At 49.0% G+C, this 20,634-nt stretch overlaps 6 protein-coding genes across 6 annotated transcripts; 4 read left to right on the forward strand and 2 right to left on the reverse strand.

The window, feature by feature from the left end:
• Positions 1–2,956: 2,956 nt before the first annotated feature.
• DEU56DRAFT_759367 (uncharacterized protein) lies at positions 2,957–5,535 on the forward strand (the record flags this gene model as incomplete). Its single annotated transcript, XM_041350307.1, has 11 exons — positions 2,957–2,996; positions 3,073–3,212; positions 3,263–3,379; positions 3,430–3,507; positions 3,564–4,272; positions 4,325–4,383; positions 4,435–4,584; positions 4,640–4,831; positions 4,882–5,057; positions 5,110–5,276; positions 5,441–5,535. 11 exons carry the CDS (start codon positions 2,957–2,959, stop codon positions 5,533–5,535), a joined length of 1,923 nt encoding a protein of 640 aa, XP_041204465.1.
• Positions 5,536–7,701: 2,166 nt separating this feature from the next.
• On the forward strand, positions 7,702–9,848 carry DEU56DRAFT_962153 (uncharacterized protein; the record flags this gene model as incomplete). The annotated part of the gene is made up of 8 exons (XM_041359354.1): positions 7,702–7,731; positions 8,114–8,201; positions 8,255–8,298; positions 8,358–9,015; positions 9,186–9,352; positions 9,385–9,520; positions 9,573–9,723; positions 9,758–9,848. 8 exons carry the CDS (start codon positions 7,702–7,704, stop codon positions 9,846–9,848), a joined length of 1,365 nt encoding a protein of 454 aa, XP_041204466.1.
• Positions 9,849–10,335: 487 nt separating this feature from the next.
• On the forward strand, positions 10,336–10,956 carry DEU56DRAFT_690874 (uncharacterized protein; the record flags this gene model as incomplete). The annotated part of the gene is made up of 2 exons (XM_041347125.1): positions 10,336–10,740; positions 10,792–10,956. Coding segments are annotated over 2 exons (570 nt in total), but the record flags the coding sequence as incomplete, so codon positions are not given.
• Positions 10,957–12,539: 1,583 nt separating this feature from the next.
• On the forward strand, positions 12,540–17,248 carry DEU56DRAFT_916626 (uncharacterized protein; the record flags this gene model as incomplete). The annotated part of the gene is made up of 11 exons (XM_041357878.1): positions 12,540–12,695; positions 12,862–12,868; positions 12,933–13,253; positions 13,304–13,635; positions 13,810–13,987; positions 14,044–14,396; positions 14,462–14,540; positions 14,591–14,857; positions 15,661–15,759; positions 15,832–16,475; positions 16,529–17,248. The coding sequence occupies 11 exons, from the start codon at positions 12,540–12,542 to the stop codon at positions 17,246–17,248; spliced, it is 3,156 nt and encodes a 1,051-aa protein (XP_041204468.1).
• Positions 17,249–17,322: 74 nt separating this feature from the next.
• DEU56DRAFT_892693 (ESCRT-II complex vps25 subunit) lies at positions 17,323–18,237 on the reverse strand. Its single transcript, XM_041356324.1, has 5 exons — positions 18,157–18,237; positions 18,062–18,104; positions 17,852–18,012; positions 17,641–17,786; positions 17,323–17,591 (listed from the first exon to the last, which is right to left on the reverse strand). The coding sequence occupies exons 1-5, from the start codon at positions 18,185–18,187 to the stop codon at positions 17,403–17,405; spliced, it is 570 nt and encodes a 189-aa protein (XP_041204469.1). The 5' UTR covers positions 18,188–18,237; the 3' UTR covers positions 17,323–17,402.
• Positions 18,238–19,564: 1,327 nt separating this feature from the next.
• On the reverse strand, positions 19,565–20,401 carry DEU56DRAFT_743904 (uncharacterized protein; the record flags this gene model as incomplete). Its single annotated transcript, XM_041349032.1, has 2 exons — positions 19,565–20,106; positions 20,155–20,401. The coding sequence occupies 2 exons, from the start codon at positions 20,399–20,401 to the stop codon at positions 19,565–19,567; spliced, it is 789 nt and encodes a 262-aa protein (XP_041204470.1).
• Between the last annotated feature and the right edge of the window lie 233 nt (positions 20,402–20,634).

The raw sequence follows: 20,634 nt of genomic DNA on the forward strand, positions 1-20,634 counted from the left end.
CAGCGGACTATCCTGAGAAGTAAGTCGCGGGTATTATTCATAGGAAGTCGAAGCTCACCACAGTCAGGGTCCTTGTTGCAACGATTCGGCAGCTGGGAGGGTGTCCTTGTCCAAGGTGTCTCATACCGACCGCACAAATTCACAATCTCGGAACGAGCAGCGATAGGCAGCGACGATCAACGTTGGCGAGGTCCGATGCTTCGAGGAGTCCGCTGGTTACCACCTGCACGCAACCTCATCTACAACGAGAATTACGGCGTAGATAGTACCCGAGTTGAGTCGCTGCTCAAGCCTGATTCGTGGGTACCATCCCCGGTGAGCATGAGCATGAGCCTCTTTGCTGCCTCGACTTACCCTCGAATAGAATGTTTTATCCGACAGCCTTGGCGCGTTTGGATTCGACGTGTTTGTCGCACTCGTCGTCGACCTCTTGCACGAGTTTGAACTCGGGGTTTGGCGCATGCTCTTACTTCACTTACTGAGAATCCTTTTCGCCTTGGATAAGAACCTGATCCACTGAGCTTGATAAAAGGTGCCTGCTACTTATCTGATGATGGTCTGGCATACCCATACTCACCTCTGACAGGTATCGGCAGGTCCCGCCATTTGGATCTGCGACTATCAGGCGGTTTTCTGCAAATACCTCTGATATGTCAAACATGGCTGCGCGCAACTTCGAGGATCTCTTACAGGTATGTTCTTAGCATGGTTCTCATAAGGCCTTCTGAACTCACTTTATACAAGTGTTCCATTCCGGTCTTCGAAGGCCTTCTCCCCGATTCTCACAACAAAATTGTGATTGATCTCCTTTTCACCATGGCGCACTGGCACGGACTTGCCAAGCTTCGGATGCACTCCGACCTCACCTTAGATATTCTCGACCTGCAAACGACCAAACTTGGCGACCAGTTCCGCCAGTTTAAGGAGAAGGTGTGTAGTGCATACAGTACCCAGGAGCTCGATCGCGAAGTCGATGCGAGAACTCGTAGGCAGGCAAAGGAAGCAAGTAAACGGGCGGAGAAAGGCGGGATGAATGGCAAGGAGGAAGGGGATACAGCTCAACAGCCTAAGGCAGGGACTAACGCTGAAGGGAAACAAAGGGCGAGCCCGAAGCAACCGCTGGACGCACCATTACCAAGGCAGCCCAGGAGGAAGAGGTCGTTCAATCTGAATACCTACAAATTCCATGCTCTAGGCGATTATGTGACCTCCATACGTCGCTTCGGCACCACTGATTCATACAGTACAGAGCCTGTAAGTCTTTATATATCGCCTGCCCGCTCTCCAACTAAACTACTGTCAGGGGGAGTTAGAACATCGTACACCGAAAAGTAGATACGGTCGAACTGACCGACAGGATTTCGTTCACCAGCTGACGCAAATCGAACGCCGTCAAACCCGATTACGCCGTATCAAAGAACGGCAGCAAAAACGGGCCCCGCGTGTGGAGTCTAGCGAAACCGCAAGTGATCCTCGCCTCCACCATCATATCGGTCAAAGCGAGAAAGTTTACGACGAGTTAGGTCATTACCTCCGCAATAACGCGAGAGACCCTGCTATCAAGGTAGTTCATTTCTTCTTGCAATTTACATCATTCTGAGGTGCGACTAAGGACTTCCTGCCACGCTTGAAAATCCATATCCTGGATCGCCTTGACGCTGGGACTTCCGGATCTTCTGCGGAGAACCCCACTCATGCCGACAATGACCGCAATACAATTTTATTTAAACGTAATCGAATTTACCATCACAATCTCGCCCGATTTAACTTCACATCATACGATGTGCGAAGATCTCAAGACGTCATCAACCCCAAGACTCCTCATTCCAATATCATGCTCCTCCGACGTGATCCCAGTGATGACAACCTCGATGGAAATTACCGTTATGCCAAGGTTCTAGGCATTCACCATGTCAATGCTGTCCTAGCCGGAAACGTCTTTGAATCCCACCGAATCGAATTCCTCTTTGTTAGGTGGTACCAATCCGTACAACGCCACGACTGGGAAACGCATACTCTGGGCCGCGTTCGTTTCCTACCCTTATCGAATCCCGACGCATTTGGCTTCGTGGACCCAGGAGCTGTGCTTAGGGGATGTCACATAATACCTGCTTTCTCTCGAGGCGAGCGCAATCCGGGCGATGGAATTTCCCCTCTGGCGGGAGATAAATACGACTGGCATGAATACTATGTGAACAGGTGAGTGAATGATCCTATATATTTTGGCCGTGTTTACTGATACTACAACACTTACTAGTTTTGTTGATCGCGACGCCCTTATGCGATTTCACTATGGACTCGGTGTTGGGCACGTATATTCTCATAGAGTAGGTGTCTTAGCAAACCCCAGCTTAGATGCGCACCCTACCATCCAGACCGGAGATGAAAATGTGGAAAGCGAACGAAGCCTCCTGGTAAACGCCCACTTGCGACATGCAGCTGACGGCGAGGCCGATGAAGAGGATGAAGACCACGTTGGCGTCGAAGAACTAATCCCCTTCGAGCAGGGACGTAATGGAAGCGCGGAGACGCTCATAGAGGCGCTAGACGAAATGTACACCGACTACACTTTGGATTATGAGAATTAAATTACATACAACACCCCAGCGCGGATGGGCGCAGAGTCATTTCCTTCCCTAATCATGATCAATAGGTCCTGGCCATCACTCAACTTACGTCCTGGCCATTACTAGGTGGCCATCGCCTATTGCTGGCATCGCTGACTCATTTGGCCATCGCTGACTCTGGCCATCATCGATTTTTGGCCATCGCTGACTGGTGGCCCCCACTACTAATCGCTACAGAGTGGCTGGTCCTTGTGAGTGGGTGATATTTATTGAGTTGCCGCGACTTTCCGTTTTGCTCCATAACTCAATCCTTGATAGCGCAAGGTGAGTCCTTGCTATATGACCTAATCCATGATCTGTTAACGCCACCATCAGACTACAAGTCAATGATGGTGTACGCCTACCTTTACGACCACGAAACTAAGAACAGTTTTTGTCGTGGTTAAGCTGGATGTAAGTTGCGGTGGGCTGCGTGCGGTGGGCGGTTCTGACGTGTTTTTTCTAGCACAAGGAGGTTTGCCAGTCCTCCATCGAACGTCGTCTCGGTTTAATCTGCGCTTTCAGCACCCGTTTGCGGGGTTCAAGGGCCGTCGGTTCGTCGTGGTCGGATACATTGCGCTGTATGGGCAAGTATCCGCTTTATATGTAAGATTTCGTCTCTCCTACATATTTCATCTCACGGTGTTGGGTTATAGTGCGATCAATCCGTCGTAGAACAAAGTCCTTGGCTCGAGGTGCTCAACGTTGTCGGGGTGCTGACTGTCCCCGACAATTTCAACGTCGACCACGATCACCCGTTGTTTGAAGTGACGGTGAGACTTACGCACATTTTGCCATTCGTTTCTGAAAGGAATCTACATAGCGTGGTGACTCGTATTTTCTTGTCGAGACCCCATACGGTAGACCCAACATCCTAGGGAAGCCAGGCAAGATGTGGTTCGTAAGTATTGACCTCATTGTAATGCCCTTTTCTCTATACTCACCGTGTTTCGTTAGCTCTCCCAGCTCTTGCAAGCGTCGATCCCCTTCAACCCGCCGCTGTCCTCAAATGAATTCTCGCACCCCGCCAATCCCGCCTTCGAAGATAATCCGTATACGCACGAGCTATCGCGCTGCGCCGTCGACGAGCCTATGGCCTCAACGTCTGGGCACTCCATGCCCTCGACACATCTCGCTACCGACCAGCCGCCTCCCCCAGCCCCTTTGGCTGACACAGACGATGCCTACATATTGGACACCCTCCTGGGCCTTGCACCACACGCCCCCTTTTCCGTTCAGTCATCGACTATGATGCATCTTCTCGATGACGGCAGCATCGACTGGCCGGCTCTCGATCTCCACACCGGCGGCCTCAGAGAACTGAACCCTTCGGAAGAGCTGGGCGAGGTCGTCACAGGCGAACCAGCCCCCATCAACAGCCTGGATCTTCACCCGGACTTGAAATGGCGAGATTCGGAATATCTGTGGGGAAAGCTTGAGGCGCATGACAAGACGAAAATCCTTCGTTTGTTGGGGAGAAAAATATGTTGCTGGTACCGCGTTATCAAGCTCACGCAGGCCCTGATCCTGGGTAGTCTGTGGGTCGGGATGTACGGGAACCCGTTCAAAATCTCTGATGTGGACGAACGGATGGTCATAACCAGCAGCTTCCTAACTGCACTCCGAATCGACGGGAAGACGTACATAGATCTTAGGGAACAGCCATGTAAGTGCCTTGTGTTTTCATGATTCGCGTCATTATCTTACAATTTAATTAGTGATCTTGAAGAACGGTAAAAAAAGGACCTCGGTCGGATGGCGGATTATCCGCACCCACGTGCGCTGTATCTCCCCATTGCCTTCGCTCCCTCCTAACACGTTTGAACAGCTTCTTTCGCTATTCGATAACACAAAGTCCGAGCTGAGGAAAGTCGTTAAAGGTGTCATGTCGCCAATCACAGGCTTTTGTGCAAAGGGCGAGAGAAAGGAAACGATCAAGCAAATTCTTTCGGTATTGAATTCTGGGGACACTCAAGCCGTAAGTGACAGATTCATGCTTGAAAATATTTACCTTAAAACTTTCCGTCATTTAGGTTCAAGAAGCTCTTGCCAAACTTGTGGTGCATCAACTCTTCAGGGAATTGTTTTGGATGGCGCTTCTTATCCCAGTCGACAGGCTGGCTGATGAAAAACGGTCTGCGAGAATAGCGGATCTGTTTCCCGAAGAGCTCTGCGCATCGGTTGGATGTGTGGCCCTAGATACCGTTGCAAACTTGCTGACATTAGTGAGTCCTTCTCTTACTTTAACCTTTCTCAAGCGCTAACACAAACTCAGATTTATCACACCATGCTCCTCATTTTAAGAGAAGGACCGGACAAGGTCAGCATCACGTCATACAAGAAGCATGAAGTGATGCACGAAATCATCATTTCCGCGCTCGCCCCTATGTACGCAAACCCGGACCAGTACCCCAAGTTCACGGAGGCGATAATGAGTCTGCCTTTCATGATGTCAGCGCCCTTTGTATACTGCTTAACGTTACTTACCACGACCGGCATTCAGGTATGAACACGTCCTCGATATAAACCCCAAGAATAAATCTCCTAGAACGAACGGGAAGGACAAGAAGGGAAGAGTAATGGAAGATGTCGTTAAAATCATCAGTATAACAGAACCCAATGACGTCCCGCGGCGGGGTGGTTTGCCAAACAACCAAGGCTTCAGCTGCTGTAGGTCATTCACAGATGTGCATTGTGTTGCTGCCGACTTTGAACCGCTTTCATCTCCATGAGATATCGTTTCCGTCCTTCCTTGTCAAACACCGCTCATATTGTCGTCGTTATCAACCTCTACATACACATGTATACTACACTTACACCTTACATATCTACAGTTACGAGGAACGGGCATTGGAATATCAAGACTGTTTGCGTCAACATCGCAAGATGTACAGCCCGCAGCTGCTCACCTGCTGGCCCAGACCAATAGCTAGTATTAACATATTTCAAGTTCACATCGTCATGCACCTGCCAGATCATTATCTTCTCCAACTACAAAGTTAGATCATGGCGAGCACTGGAAGTATCCTACAGGGCCAGATGGCCACAATCCCACATATCTTCGAGTGTTAATACTATAGGCGGGAGCGAGGAATCATCGATCAGCATATGAAGGCGTCACAGATTGTGTTTCCATGGTGCACACTTGGTTCTCTCACGAGGACATAAATTTTTTTGGGAGATGCAAGTACCCATCTCTGTGGAATCAAACTCGAGAGCAACTTGAAGGCCTTGAAGTTCAACTTGACCTTGAATAAATCTTCACATGGTGAATCAATTAGGAATTTCTGTGTATTTGTATGTGCGTATTGACTCCTTAAGTCAACCTCAAGGTGGGTTGTGTGGGAAGAATCGTCTTATCTGCCAGTGTCTCAGGCTTATCATCAACTTGTCTCTGCAGGGAAAGCGAAGACCGTTTCACCGTGATCTGTGGCTGGATGGATGTAAGTTTTCCATTGCGCCATGAGATGGACCATGACAAGCTCCGAGTAGAGTTCTGCAAGATGTTCCTGTGCCAGATTTGCCTAGTGACTTCGCCTGCTCCCCAGTTCGTGCTTTCTTTGTTAGTTCGTGATGATTCACTCATTGACATTTCAGTTATAGACACATAGCATGATGGACACACCTCTCTAAGCTTGCAAGGGATTTTTGCCTTGCAAGCATTCTCCTTGTACTGAGATCGACTTTCTAGCGATCTCTGCACCTTCGATGCAGGACTGGAAGCTTGGGATGGTCTCCTTCAGTTGCCAACAGGACTTGGACACTCACTAGAACATTTCATAGTGGCTATGATGTTCTTGGGCTTCGGGCTCTATCTATCCTCCTCTGGCAAACTCGAATGCATTCTGTTTCGTGGACCCAGGGTTGTTCTAGGGTATGTCACATCATTTCAACTTTCTTTTAAGCAGCACAATCTGAAGTATATCCCCTTTCAACAGGGATAGATGTAATTTGTATGACTATGTCAACAGGTGAATGATCCTGTACATGTTCAACAGCTGTGTTTACTAATATTATAACTGCCCTAGTTTTGGTGATCGCATCTCCAGGCTTTTCTCTCCAGGCCAGCTTAGATTGAGTGACTGGGTACTAGTAAATCTAAAGACACCTCGTGGCGGTGCATGATCCCATGATTGGGGCAATGATGATGACCTCGGTGGAAATCACCGTTACGCTGGGGCAAGTGGACTCTGACCAGTCTGACCATTGAACAGACGAGCTGATGCCTCGTGTGATAACTCTAGATGCTGACTAAGCTGACCAAACCCTCCCCTGGGTGGTGCCCAATGCCGAATGGTACCATGTCAAAAGGTGAAAGATTATACAAATTCTGGCTCCGTTTACTGATATTTCAAATAGCACTGCTCCGTTGACTCACTCATGCAGCAATGTCATGTCGTTCAGGCTTTATCTCGAAGGCCGCTTGATCCGAATTTGCCCTCATGAACATGTAATTATATTTTTATTTTTATTTCGTGGTCATGTAATTCAAGACTTCCTACCTCGATTGCAAGGTCAAATGCTGGAGCGCCTCACGCCCAACTTGTCTCAATCCAGTACGTTCCTTAATTCTTCTCACTGAATCTTCTGCCATGACACCGCAAGATTTTAATATATGATGGGGTGCTGACCGTCCCCGATTATATGGACACCAGCCACGGTCACCCGTTATTTGAAGCGACGGTGATGCTCAATTGTCTTGACCTGGAGGTGTGTCATGCAATGTTCTCTGACCGGGACCAGGAAATTTATGCATTTATCTTCAGGCTGTCAATTTCACCCTGGTGGGCCAGGTGGTGTCTTTGATATTGTCTTTGCATGAGGCACAGAAGCTCAGCCCCAAGTTGTCGACGGATAAAAGACCGGTTAGTCGCATGGCGAAGAAATTTCGTATCCGTTGACCGCATCTGGTGTTGATCTAAAAAGCTTGGCTTCGTAGCTTTTCAGATACCTCCATGCAAACTTGGCTACTTGCCACGTCCGAGCTGTCAGCCTCATATGGTCCATAGAATCAATGTCGCGGCCTCATGAAGTAGAATCGATAATAGCGCAGAGCAAGTGCTCTCCCGAGTCCAGAAACGTTTACGAGGCCCACATGCTTTTGGAGTACTTTGGCGGCCGTCAGGTGAGTCAACATATGTCATGGTTATTCTGACTGAACTTTTTCTCAGAGGATGACTCGCTCCATGAAGTGCGCTTGAAGGTGCCATTGATGATAGTGTTGGAGACTTTGAAGCACGATGATCCAAGCCTGCGCATTGGAGAAACGTGGATGCGATGCTTGAGGTCGTATATCAGGTAATGCTAACTTCAGATCTTTTGGCTGGGTAGAAAGCTTAAATGGGTCAAAAAGGGTACTGGAACCTGTCCTCCGCGACCTTCTGGACCCTTCTATCCCTTGAGGTAGCAGAGTAAGCGACAAAGAAATCAGGGGCTACGTTTAGAAGAGGTCGTTTGTCCAGCGCTATGTCGCTCATCTGCTCGAGATCCTACTCTCGATCGTCCAGTTCGGCGGTCAAGGTTTTTCCAAGTCTGCACGCGGCACCTTCCTGAGGCGCTCGTACGACCATGTACTGCTCCATAGGCTTAGCTTAGGTAAAGGTTGTTGATGTAATTTTGCCGTTGTGGTGTTAACGATTTGCCATCAGCCGGGATAGATGCCGAGACAAGCTACCTCGATGCACTCATCGAGGTATTGTCAAGGTGAGTTGCACCCCCTATCTTTGATTGCGCTTTATTTTCGTCCTTCAGTCCGAACCCAAACACCAAGGTGCTCCGGTTATGCAACCACTGAACACGGTCATACAATCCTCTGTCATAGGTTTTCTCCAAACCATAGGGGATATTGAAATGCTCGCCATTGAAATACTCGAACCAGCGGTCATTGGCAAGCTGTTCCTCTACATTGGTTGGACCTGCAAAACAAGTTGTTGCGGTCCCTTCACTCCATCATATCTGCCTCAACTGTCTTACGCCTACAACGGAAACCCGCCTCCTGAGGATCGGAGTGCAGAAGGCTCACAGGAATCCGCCAAAAGGACTTACACTATCAACTCCCTGCTGGCACAAACCATCATAGATGGTATTGCGGTCCCGCGGAATCGTCCTGTGATGCAGCACTGGTTAGATTTTGTGTTGATGCAGTTCCAACCTGCCCTTCAGAGCGTCATTTCTCCTATCGCTGATTGTCTTTCTCGACATCTACGCTTGCTCCTCTTACATGCACTGAAGGCAAACCAGCCAATGGCTAACGAGAAGTATCCTCGGGTTGCAACTGATGCTGAGTTCGTCATACTCAATGCGCTCGAGCGGTTACTTGTGCTTGGCTTGACTCACTTGACTCAGTCAGATGTCAATTCACAAGAGGACGACACTCCAGTTCAGGAAAAATCTGGAGCTGAGTCGGGAGGTATTCTGGGATGTCTTCTTCACTACAGACAACGCATCTGCTGTTGTCGAAGATCAGCTGACGGCGAGTAATTTGATGATGTTTGGTGTCTAGTCTACCACTGAAAGCCATACAGTCGCACTCACCCGGGTATAAATCTCACCATGATGGCATCCGTGTGTTGCTCGCAGTGTGGGTCGACATGGTGTGGCATGACACCATCGGCCTGCGGCCAGAGGCGTATTCGTTGTCTCTCATTTATAACGGACTCATACTCGTCGTCGAAGAGCCCTGGAGCACCTATTCCGCTCTCACCCAACAGAAGTGTTGGAGTCTGTCATTAAATGCTGGTATCATGGTGCATTGCTACGCTCTAAAGGTTCCGATCAGCCTGCGAAAGGTGTCTTTGGCCTCGTCGATGTCTTGATTGCTAATGCACAAAGTGCGGTGCATATGATCTGCGACAGTATAACTGTACGTATTCGAACACCTCGGAACGCAGTAGGAGATCTGCAAATGCAAATCTGTGAGCTATCATCACAGTGGATGAGTAGCTTACTGAACGTGTTACTTGTCAGATCCGAAATCGTCTTATTCAAATTCTTGGAACAATATTTGCAACGCCTTGAAGGACCCCTGGCTCTTCAAGTATGAGGATCGATTTATGCAGCTTGCGAAGGACTTGGCGTCAGGTCGAGATTTCAAGACCCAGGTCTTCTTGGCGTTGAAGTATGTATTTATTCTTCGCCGCTCAGTTAATCAGGTGGTTATGCGTTTTAGGCGATAAAGTCACTCAGACCACTGCCATAGACGACAAGCGCATCAGGAAAAATCTCCAGGTCCGGGACTTTTAAGGCTATGCTCCGAGTTGAGGTGTACTCACATATGTTCGTAGCGGCCAATATTTTCACGAACCGAGAACACGAGGTGTTTCTGCGATCGTTGAACTTGCAACGGCTTGCATTGGTCCCCTTCACAGGAGAGAAAAATCATTTCTCAACTCAGCTTCCGGCTTAAATTGGTGGGTATCCTGCGCCATGTTCCATCTCCGATTGTTCAATGTGAAGTCTACCTTTGTAGGACATCATATCTAGGAACAAAAGCGGCTCACGGTAATGCCACGCGTTCGCGTTTCTAGGCTAATGTAGACGGAAGGGCTCGTCATGCTATATGCAGTCAGGCGGCACAACGACACTTTTATTTTCCCATACGAGACCGCCGCCTTCGTTCCATTCGAGGCGGCAGTATCTGCTCTCAATTCACTCGTAGCTATCAAGGTTCGCAGTACAGCAGTACACGCTGCACTAGCAGAAGAAGATACACTTCCTCGCCAACACGACGGAGGATAACCCTGATACGATTGATTTGCAACTCATGACTCATAGTGCGATGGACAGAGCGCGTCTCGTTCAAGTTCTGCATGAGCTTTCTCCTCTTCTCGTGAACATGAAACGACAAGCTCAGACAGCGGTTGCCATCCCGTTACGTATGGCAATCTGGAATTGGATCGAAATGTGCCTGCAGGAATACAACGAGGCAGTGACATCAAGAGGGAGATTCGAGGGTGCACCAGAGCGTGTCTTCGACCTCCTGCACTCCGCGAACGAGCCCGGCCGAGAGCGCGCGCTTTGGCCGACGTTGACCGTCCTTGCTTGTCTCGCTGCTGAGCGCCTGTCGCCAGATTACCAGATCGATGTCGAGAGTCGTTCCACAAACCTCCCAACTCACAAATCCAGCCACAGGAAGGTGAGGTTGACGTGAAGTGATGTATAATGTGATCTCATTGTTTTCACAAAGGATATCCGATTCGTAGAGGACCTACTCAGGCATTCAAACACGAATTCGAAGCTCGCTGATGTCTCTTTTGTGTGTGCGATCGACATGTGTAGAGCTGGATTTCGGATATCGTCCGATGGCGAAATGCCCCTCAGACATATTGCAGCAGACATTTCCCATGAAATCAAGGTAATGGTGACATTTTGGTATCCGATCTTCCCTATACTAATTCTCTGCAGTCGACCTTGCAGAAGTCACCCGGGCAGAAGCCATTCTGGGACTCGTTTGTTGAAATCGATGTCGCCACCTCCTATGCTGAGGCACTTGTCGCTGTATTCCGTTTCATGTCGGAAGAGGAATCAATATCGTTGTTCTTGGATTGTTTGGAGCCTGAGCGGTCCGATGCAATGAAGATTTGTGCTATCAAGGCTGCTACCACCCTGTCCATCGAGGTTCGTGCTTGAAATACAGCGATGCCTTTACTTTTACTGAGCCACTTTATAGGCACCCCGTCTCCCTTGGCAGCAGTCCTTGGAGAAGCTCCAGATCGCCATCTCACCGCGCTTAAGATGCATCTACAAGGTAAATGTGTACCCGCAGTATTGCACCTACTTCTCGGCTCATCGACTTGACCTACAGACTGCTTCTGTACGGCTGAGTGAATACGACAGTGATGGAGCTATTCGCCGTGCAGCATCTCGGCCCAAGGCTAAGCGCTTCACGTCCGAGACGCTGATGACAAGGACCTTATGCTCCTTTCCATCCTTGCACTGTTGCAGGCATCACCGGATTACTACATTGCCAACACCGAAGACTCAGACCTGGATGGCTGGGTGGCGATTTCAGCACGTGTTTGGGATTCAGATACTGATACGGCCGTCAAAATTTCGGCTGCGACGTCGCACCAGCACCTCACGGATCTCTTCTTCAAGATGCCCCCGAATGACCCTTACTATAGCTTGATCGAAGGGTGGATGAAGAGTTCAATATTGGCATGACGTTTGCTCGCATTTGCAGGCCGATGTTGTTGATGTGCATAGCTAAGAGATTGACGCCCCACTCCTCAACACACTCTCCTCAACATCGACCCCACGCAAAGCCTCATTTCGATTCTGAGTGGCGGCAAGGGACTCCGTCCGCAAGTCCTCTGGAATTCTGCGGATCTTCGTAACGCTCAACACGTTATAAGTCCCGTTTCTATTGACGTTAGAAACGAACTTGAGCATTGGTAAGTTGGATTCGTACCTGCGATACTCCTCTTTGCACAGCACCCGACGACTCCATCGCTCTGACACCAATCTGACTACAACATGCAACCCGTTGGTCTGATCTTTGATGTAGCGGCTATATTGCTACTCGTACGGTGAGTGGCCGATCAGCGATCGCTTGTGTTACTCACCTTATTCTGAGGGCCCATACTGACTAGTTGATATGCTGAAGATGTGGGAGATGGCCGAGGATAGTACTTACTTGTCCCTTTAGGGTAGTGTGTCATAGATCGCCGACTAGGTAATATTGCAAATATTTATTAAAATCACCTCGAGCTCATGGCCGATCTCCTATACGAGATTAAAAGGATGTTTTTGTAGCACTACATACTAGTATACGAGGTTTTGTAGCGGCATGGTGTTCTGCTATAATAACTTATTCTTTCGCGTTCCACCACGTTCCGATTGATTTCCTTTCCGGGACATATAACGGCAAACACCGGCGAAGTGCAGTGACATTTTTTGCAAAGGTTCCTGTGAATTAATGCTTCGCGATCGCTCATGACCGCGGTCAAGGTCATAAATCACACTCCTTTCGTTCCCCGTCTGCCAAAGGATGTCCCACTCCCGCCAAGTCCCGCAGAATCCACAAGTCCGCCACCCCCAGTGAAGAAGAAAACTAGAAAGAACAAGACGAAAGAGACAGAGAAGGAGAAAGTTTAGGAAGGCGTGCAGGGGACGAAGAAGCAGGGAGAGCAAGAGAGGGAGAATGCGAATGAACAACACGGAAGCGGGGTGCCACAACTAGAGCCACTAAAACCTCTGACATGGACATCCCAGACTGATTCGAACTCCAATTCACATCCACCAATATTCACGAAAGACGGGAGGTGCGTAGCCTTGGTGTATTTATCATGTTTTGCGATCTAATTAATCTGTTTACTCTCTGATCAGCCACTTCTTTTTCCATCGTCGGGGAAAGAATTAAGATACATTCTACATCATCTGGCAAGGTGGTTTCTACATTACCGGGGCCACAGGATGATGGTCACCAGGATATCATCACATCTGCTATCCTCAGTGCACACAATGTGTTTCAACTCATCACCGCTTCTTTGGACGGCACTCTCAAAATTTGGGATTTTCTCGAAGGCATATTGTTACTCACGATCAACCTCGAGCAACCTATCCATCACGTGTGCGCTCATGCAAAGATAAAAGATTACGTTTTTGTTGCCACTGCAAAAGCGAAGAAGGGAAGCGGAAATGCTGATGGTGAGTGCTAGCGTCTCTAACCCACGATTAGATTTTCACTCTTGCTACAGAGCAGCCAAAACAGAACCGGTCTGCGAAGGCTCCATCAGAAGAGAGCTGTATCATCTTACGTGTGTCGCTTAAGCCTCAAAATCCCGCTTCAGGTGCGAAATGGCACAAGTCATCTCAGGTCACGCCGGTAGGCAAGACCCGGTACACAGCAGGGCTTGCAGTATCTGCAAGCGGTGAATGGCTGATTGCGGTCGCGGGTCACAAAGCCTATGTTGCACAAGTTTCTGCATTGAAGTCTGGATTTACAAAATACGTTTCAACCGATGCATTGACGTGTTTGGCGGTCCATCCATTAGAGGACTATTTCGCGACGGGAGACGCAAAGGGTGTCGTGCGGCTATGGTACTGCTTAAACCAGAGCAGGCCAGTAGTTACTAACGTAGAAAAGCGATCGCAAACCTCTATGCTTCATTGGCATGCCCATGCGATTTCATCTATTGCGTTCACCACGAACGGGGCGTATCTGCTATCCGGCGGTGAAGAAGCTGTTCTCGTGATATGACAGCTGCACTCCGGAAAGAAGGAGTTTGTATCCCGAGTTGGCTCGGCCATCAAAATTGTTGTGGTCTCGCGCGGTTCTGCTGCTGAGGAAGAGTACCTTCTTGGGTTGGCGGACGCAAGTTTTGCATTTGTCAGTTCTGCCACGCTCAAGCTATCGCGAGTTTTTTCTCGCATAAAACTAGGTGCGTGCCTTTGCATCTGTCATACGAACCTGCTTGTGTTTACCTCTTGAACTTAGACTTCGTCACGTCAAGTGCCTGGGCGTCCTCGTCCTCCGCCAAACCACTTGCAGTCCATTCGTTATCATCGACACTCGTTCTTCCCTCTTCTCATCCTTCTTCACTACAAACCTACTCTCCTTCGTCATCCATGCTCGTTGCAGAGCTCGAGGTGTCACCTTCGAACCGAGTGTCAAGACAAGAAGACAAGATGTTGGAGCCATCGCGAGTAGAACGTGTGGTAAGCTCGCCGTCAGGAGAGTGGATGGCGACTATTGACCGGCGAGAAGGGAACGAGTCATTCCGTGGCGAGATATACCTCAAGATATGGTGGTGGGACAAGAAATCTGCTTTTTGGATATTGAATACCAAGGTAACCGGCCGCATGGCCTGAGCAAGGTCACTTCTCTGTCTTTTAGTCCTTCAGATGACATCCAGCTGGTGACTACTGGTGAGGATAGAAATGTCAAAACTTGGAGAATACGGAGTATCAAAGACAAGAAGGGCAATGTAGAAGGTATGTGCAAACGTTCTGTGTGAAGCCGCAGTTTTGTGACCGCCCGTTAGTTTCCTGGACCTCAAGATCGTCTTTCGGTTTCCGTTCTGAGATGCCCAGAGACTCGGCTTGGCCACCGGATGGCCCTCTTCTGGCTGTTGCGCTCGACGCCTCTGTGGCGTTGTATGATTCAATATCAAACGCACTTTATTTCACTATAGTGTGTTCGGAATGCCCAAAAATATCGTCCATACACTTCATTGGGCATCATGGCCAGTATATTGCGGTCCTTGGCGGCTCCAACCTTGTTGTCCGCGATGGAAGACGCTCTACGCGTGGTGCGTGGTGAGAAGAGCACGTCTTTAACTCCAGTACTCTGTATTATAATCATTATGCTACTTTGTATATACATCTGTTAGAAGTTAACGTGAATCTCATCCCTGGCTACACGAGACAGACTCGCTGAATCAATAATTAAGACATGAGTTACACCGGTTCAACGTGGTACCTACAGGTAGTGGGTGACCGTTGGAGTAGAAAGATTGACAAGGCATTACCGTGGACATGTCACAACTGTCAGCAATGACCATTTTGTGTCAGTGTTAGGAGGATTTTGCAGACCTTGATTGCCGGCTGAGTAAGGTTGCGAACAGCCATCGCAAAGCCAAGTGCAGGCAGTAGGTGACCACTTTTTTGGAGAGATGCTGGACATTTTTCAGCAGTTTATCTACAATGTATCGTATTTATGAGACATACATGTTTTCATCGATATTAGAGTCTTCTTGCAATTTCTCGTCATTCTGTGCAATCGTGCCGGTGCTTTTATGTTACTATATATTTGGATATAATTCGAGGATTTTTGATCTGATTTTACCAAAAGTATCTATCAAAATCATCTCATGGCCGATTTCCTGATGAGAACGCGTTCTACTCTGCTAATAGTTTGGAGATAAACGTATGCGCATACTACTATCAGGATCATCATCACCTCTAGAGAATTGAATACCACTTACTACTTCTTTTCGCCGACTAACATCCACCCAACGATCGCCAAATCGTTACCTGAGCTTATATTGTGCACAGAGTCTGGTAGTCGATCTTCTGATACGTGCGTAGAAATGCACGCTCATAATCTTTCAAGGTCACCATCTAGCGCGCCAGAATATGGATGAGCTATTGGTGGAATGCTCTATACACCTTGATGGTGTTCCGCTAAAAGATGTGCGGACATTCAAGTGCGGTGAGTCAGTCCGTCATCCGTGCAAACCCTGACTATGTCCAACCCATTGAAATCACCATTGGTTGTATCTAGGACACGGCTTCTGCACCACCTGCATAGACAACCTCTTCCAAGCCGGACCTCCGCCTTTCAAATGTCCCACCTGTCGCAAACGTATCGCACGCAAGGACGCCTTTCAAATATTCTTAAATCCCCATCGGTCGCTCACACAACCTGGTACACAATCCACCCGTAGAGATTCGGGTGTTGATATTGACTTCACGCTTTCGGATGACCCGGATTCGACTACGGAGCGTGTCATTAGCCTGTGCAAGAAAACGCGTGAAAATGCGTCGGAACTGCAACGCTTGAATAAGCGCTTGGAACAGCTGCAGCGGAATTTGTCAAGCGCGAAAGAGGAGCACGATGAGTTGGATGATCAACATCAGGAGCTGCAAAGGGAATATGACCTTCTCGAGGCGCAGCATGCTGACCTCAAGAGTAAAATCACGACTCATGAAAGTGAGCGCCGCAAAGCCGAGCGTTCATGTGCCGTTTGGCAAAAGAAGTACGAAGTAGCTGAGAGTGGCGAGCAGATGTGGAGGGAAAAGTGTAAGACTGCACAAAGAGATGCGCAAAAAGCACGAAAGGAGAACGAAGAACAAGACGGCAAAATGAAAGAGTTGGCAGAGAGGGCAAGAGACTTTGAGCATCGTGCGCACAAATTCAAGGTGTTGGTAAGCACGCATTCATTCATGGCGGGTTTTATTCGTTTACCTTGCACTGGCAGTACGAAAAACACAAAAGCAAATGCGAGGCTCTCAAGGACGAGAACACGCGCCTTAAAAAAATTCAACAAATCGCAGAAAATCCAGAAGAGCAGTCTCTTTTGGTTGTCGATAGAAACGCCCCTGACATTCTTGAGCGGGCTGCTCACGAGGACTGGCTAGACGATGTGTGTGAGGTTCGAGGGGACAATCTCGATGATGTTGACAGTGATTATGGAAACGAGTCGAGCAAGGAGAATGAGTCTGAAGGCGAGGAATATCAGCCAGGACCAAGTCGCGGTGGTGCCTGGCTACGAGTCAGGCGAACAACGGAGAGCGTGGACGACCGCGATCGACCACTTCCCGAAGATCGACCGTACCACCCTGCGGTTCGTTTCACCTCTGATTGGAACCTCAAAAGTGACGGCACTGGGCACAACAAAGCAGCTAATACGAAGAAGCGGAAGACTGATGAGGACGCCGTCATGGGAGCGCGATCGTCCAAGGTAGTGAAAGTCTCGTTACAACTTGCCGCACCTGCGAAGGGGAAGGGAAGGGCTACTGAAGAAAGAGGTAATGCGAGGCCACTCTCGTCTTCCAAGCAGACGGCAGGTTCTCCGCTGAGAAGGAGAGCCCCTGCATCCAAATCCAAGCCTGACATGCCGTTAAAGTTGGATGCTATGGGTCGTTTGATGGGCACTGCGGTACTGGGGTCAAGACGTAAATTTGACAAGAATTCATGAGTTCATCAAGGACGCTCGGACTGCGATGTAGATGAAAGTGTACTATCATCACTGTTGTTTTTGTTCACACCATGCTTTGTGGTAGACTACTGTAGATTGCGAATAACAAGTACAATGACGTACATCATCAGAGTTCGATTATCTGTTTGAAAAATCATCCTACAAAGAACCTCACACCTTCACCATCAGCAACTCCAATGATTTGTGCTCGATTAGAGCGTGAAAGGACTGTGATAGCCCGCCGTAGGAGTGGTATAGGAATACCAGAAAGAGGCGACGCGATGGGAGGGTCTGAGATTTCATAAAAAGTGAGGATGGTGTTGAGCTGGCCAGTCGCTGTTGCCTGTATGGGATGATAAAAGGTTTAACTTGCAATGAAAGGAGGTACTAACCCACGAATGGAGGACATCAGCCCATTCTTCCGGTAGACGCCAGTAAAGCAGAACCGCACGGGTCTGCTTGGACGGCTCGTAAACAGCGAGATTCTTTGCGACCAAGGCAGCCATCAACGACGATAGATACGACGGTTGTATTCGTCCTAAAACATAGATGTCACATCAAGTCTTCGCAGAATAGAAAGAGAAAGTTGAAAACAAAACGCACGGTTTATCCTCTCATTGCGAAGGATCTCATCCCAATCACCGCCCGGGACCTCTGCGTCCTCAACGCGCAGCACGAAGAGACGCTTGTGTCTCGCGTATCCCAAGATGAGGCGTGTCCATTGCTCGGTGATATGCGCTTGAGTGGTTTGGTTTGGCTGCTCGCTATCCGGCAGGTGTAAGAATCGATCAAGGCCTGAGACGGAATGCGTACGTAAAAAAGGGAGGCGCTGAGTGAACCGACGGCAACAGGAAGCCTAGTTAGTATGTCAGTACTTGGGAAACGCTTGTTGAGGACTGCAGAGTTACCTGACGGAGTGGTGTAGGTGGAAAGAGCCATGCTAGCTCATCGCCACTTCGAATTCAGCGGCGCTTGATTCAGAGGCCAAGCCCTCACTGCATCTTGCTCCAAAAAGCAGCGCTATCTTTTATAATTTGTAAAGCAAACCGCTTGGCAGCTGGAACTGGTTCAAGATCTCTGCAGGTCTCATTGTCCTATAAAAATGCCGCAAGAGTCAAGAACTGCTGGACCTACTCCGAGCAACTCCAAATGTTATTCAAATGCCACTGGCTTTCAAGCTTCAAGTTGGAATGTACAGACACAGAAATTGTGTCGTTCGAGGGAGGTGCGCTATCATCAAAAACTTTGGGTGTGGTCGGGCAAGTGAGCAAAGGATGGGTCAACTAAGTACCCTTTCAATGTCCTCCGCATCATATTTTGACTTTCATTTCACAGGTCGACTTTGACCGCAGGAAGAACAATACTCCGACCGATGTTGTTCCGAGGCGATACCAGCATGATGGCAGCATCCAGATATCCGCTCGTCGTGCTCCTAGGCTTTAATCCGTCGTTTCTCTGATAGCCACTGCCGCGTTCTAAAAACTCTGCCCTGTTTTTCCATTCAACTACGCAGTCCCACTTCATCTTGTCCGCAATGTTCATATCCATTCAGCTAATCTGAAAGCGAGTCAGCGTCTCCCTCATGCTCGCCTCCAGCGGCCACGTTACGGACGAACGTCCATCTAATTTTCATCTGCGCAAAGCCCACAAAGCAGGAGGGAAAACCATCGGTAGCCGAGGTCGATTATCCCTTCACACGTCAGTCCTTCACAGAGCATGTCGGTCGTCAAATTGAATTAAACAAGATTTTTGGCGTCTTACGCGTGCGCTGGACTAGTATTGTTGGCCCTGTATTTGAAATGCTCGGGAAATGTATTTCTGCGCTTTACGGATCTAGTGATGTCCGACCGCCGAGTTTACGCTGCTTCTTATGTGCTCACTTCAGCTGGACCTACGAGCCGGACAGCCATAAATTATCTCGCTGCGGTAACGCAATTCTGCAGCGTGATGGAATATTCCGTGTTGTCCGTGGACGATGATATCGCATGTCAAATTGCTTCTGCTTTCTATGAGAACCTGGTTGATGCTTCAAAGAGGTTGTACTGCAAAGGCGCTGCGGTAGCGTTGCACAAAGCTGTGAAGCCATTGTTCACACGGATGTCAAGTTTGAGACTCTGCAGCATACATCCTTACAATTCATCTAGGGGTCGCCTGCTAACTGTTCCTATCGACAGTCCAGATGGATGGGCGCTACAATGCTGGAACAGATGGCGGAGGCTAGATTAACATTCTCCTTGAGAGCACTGAAATAATAGACCGTACAAAAGCCATGATACACTTGTTGCAAATAACACTACGATGCAAATTTGTATGCATCTAACCCGCCTTAACAAATCTCCCCGCTCGGTGCCAAAGCAGACTCTCCTCCATCTCCCCATCCTGCTCCCACATCCATCCTTCTTCCCTCACCCACCCCCCAACATCCTCAATCCACCGATGAGTCGGCCGGTCCAAACAACACCCACCAAAAAAGACACCCCACAGCGGCGTCCAAAACCGCTGCCACCACATAACATCCTGACTATCACTGAGAACATGTTCAAAGAACAGCACCTGTCCCCCTGGTTTCACCACTTCCGTGATTAATCCTGATATGGTGGATTGGGGAGAGGGGATGGAGCACATGGTGAGGATGCTGATGAGGGTATCGATAGGCGGGTGAGGTGTGGGGAGGGAGGAGAGGATTGTGGAGATGTTTTCGGCGCCGCAGGGGAGGATGAGGAGCGTGCCTGTGTCTTCGGTGTATCCGGCAGCAGAGGCTGTGCGGCGTAGTTCGGCGTGCATGTGGATGTTAGGCTCTACAGCGACGTATTTTGTGACGCGGGAATGGTCGAAGTAGTTGATTGTATGGCCGTGCCCTGATTTTCATATGAAAATGGAAGTATCTTAGTGAGCGGAAGACTCACCTGCGCCAAGGTCGAGTACGATGCCGTATGCGTGTAGGGTTATGAGCGATTGTTTGGTGTCACTTGTTTTTCCGTCGTCACCGTTACCGAAGACCTTCCAAACGTGGGACATAAAGATGCGGGAGAGTTCATTTGGTTGGAAGAGTAGAGAGGGAGTACGACAGATTGCTAGGATGGTGGGCCACAGACCAACTCTAATGGCGAGATACAGTACTGGGAATAATGCGAAGGCTGCGGAGAGGCGCATGTCAACTAGCGCCCGTAGCACTTGATGGTGCGATCAAAAGGGAGAGGGATTGGGATTGGGCGGACTTGTTAGTGTAAATACTTATATGTCCCGATTATCAGCGCTCGATTGGCAATCACAATCAGCCTGGAAGGTGTTGAGTCATGATTAGCGTTAGGATGGCTCTAGTGGTATAGTTTGGTTCTTCAGCAGATCTGCGGCGAGGTGCGACTCTCCGACCCTCGCCAATCGCC

This window comes from Suillus clintonianus, assembly GCF_016758775.1.
Source record: "Suillus clintonianus strain FC179 chromosome Unknown DEU56scaffold_89, whole genome shotgun sequence".
Lineage (NCBI taxonomy): Eukaryota > Fungi > Basidiomycota > Agaricomycetes > Boletales > Suillaceae > Suillus > Suillus clintonianus.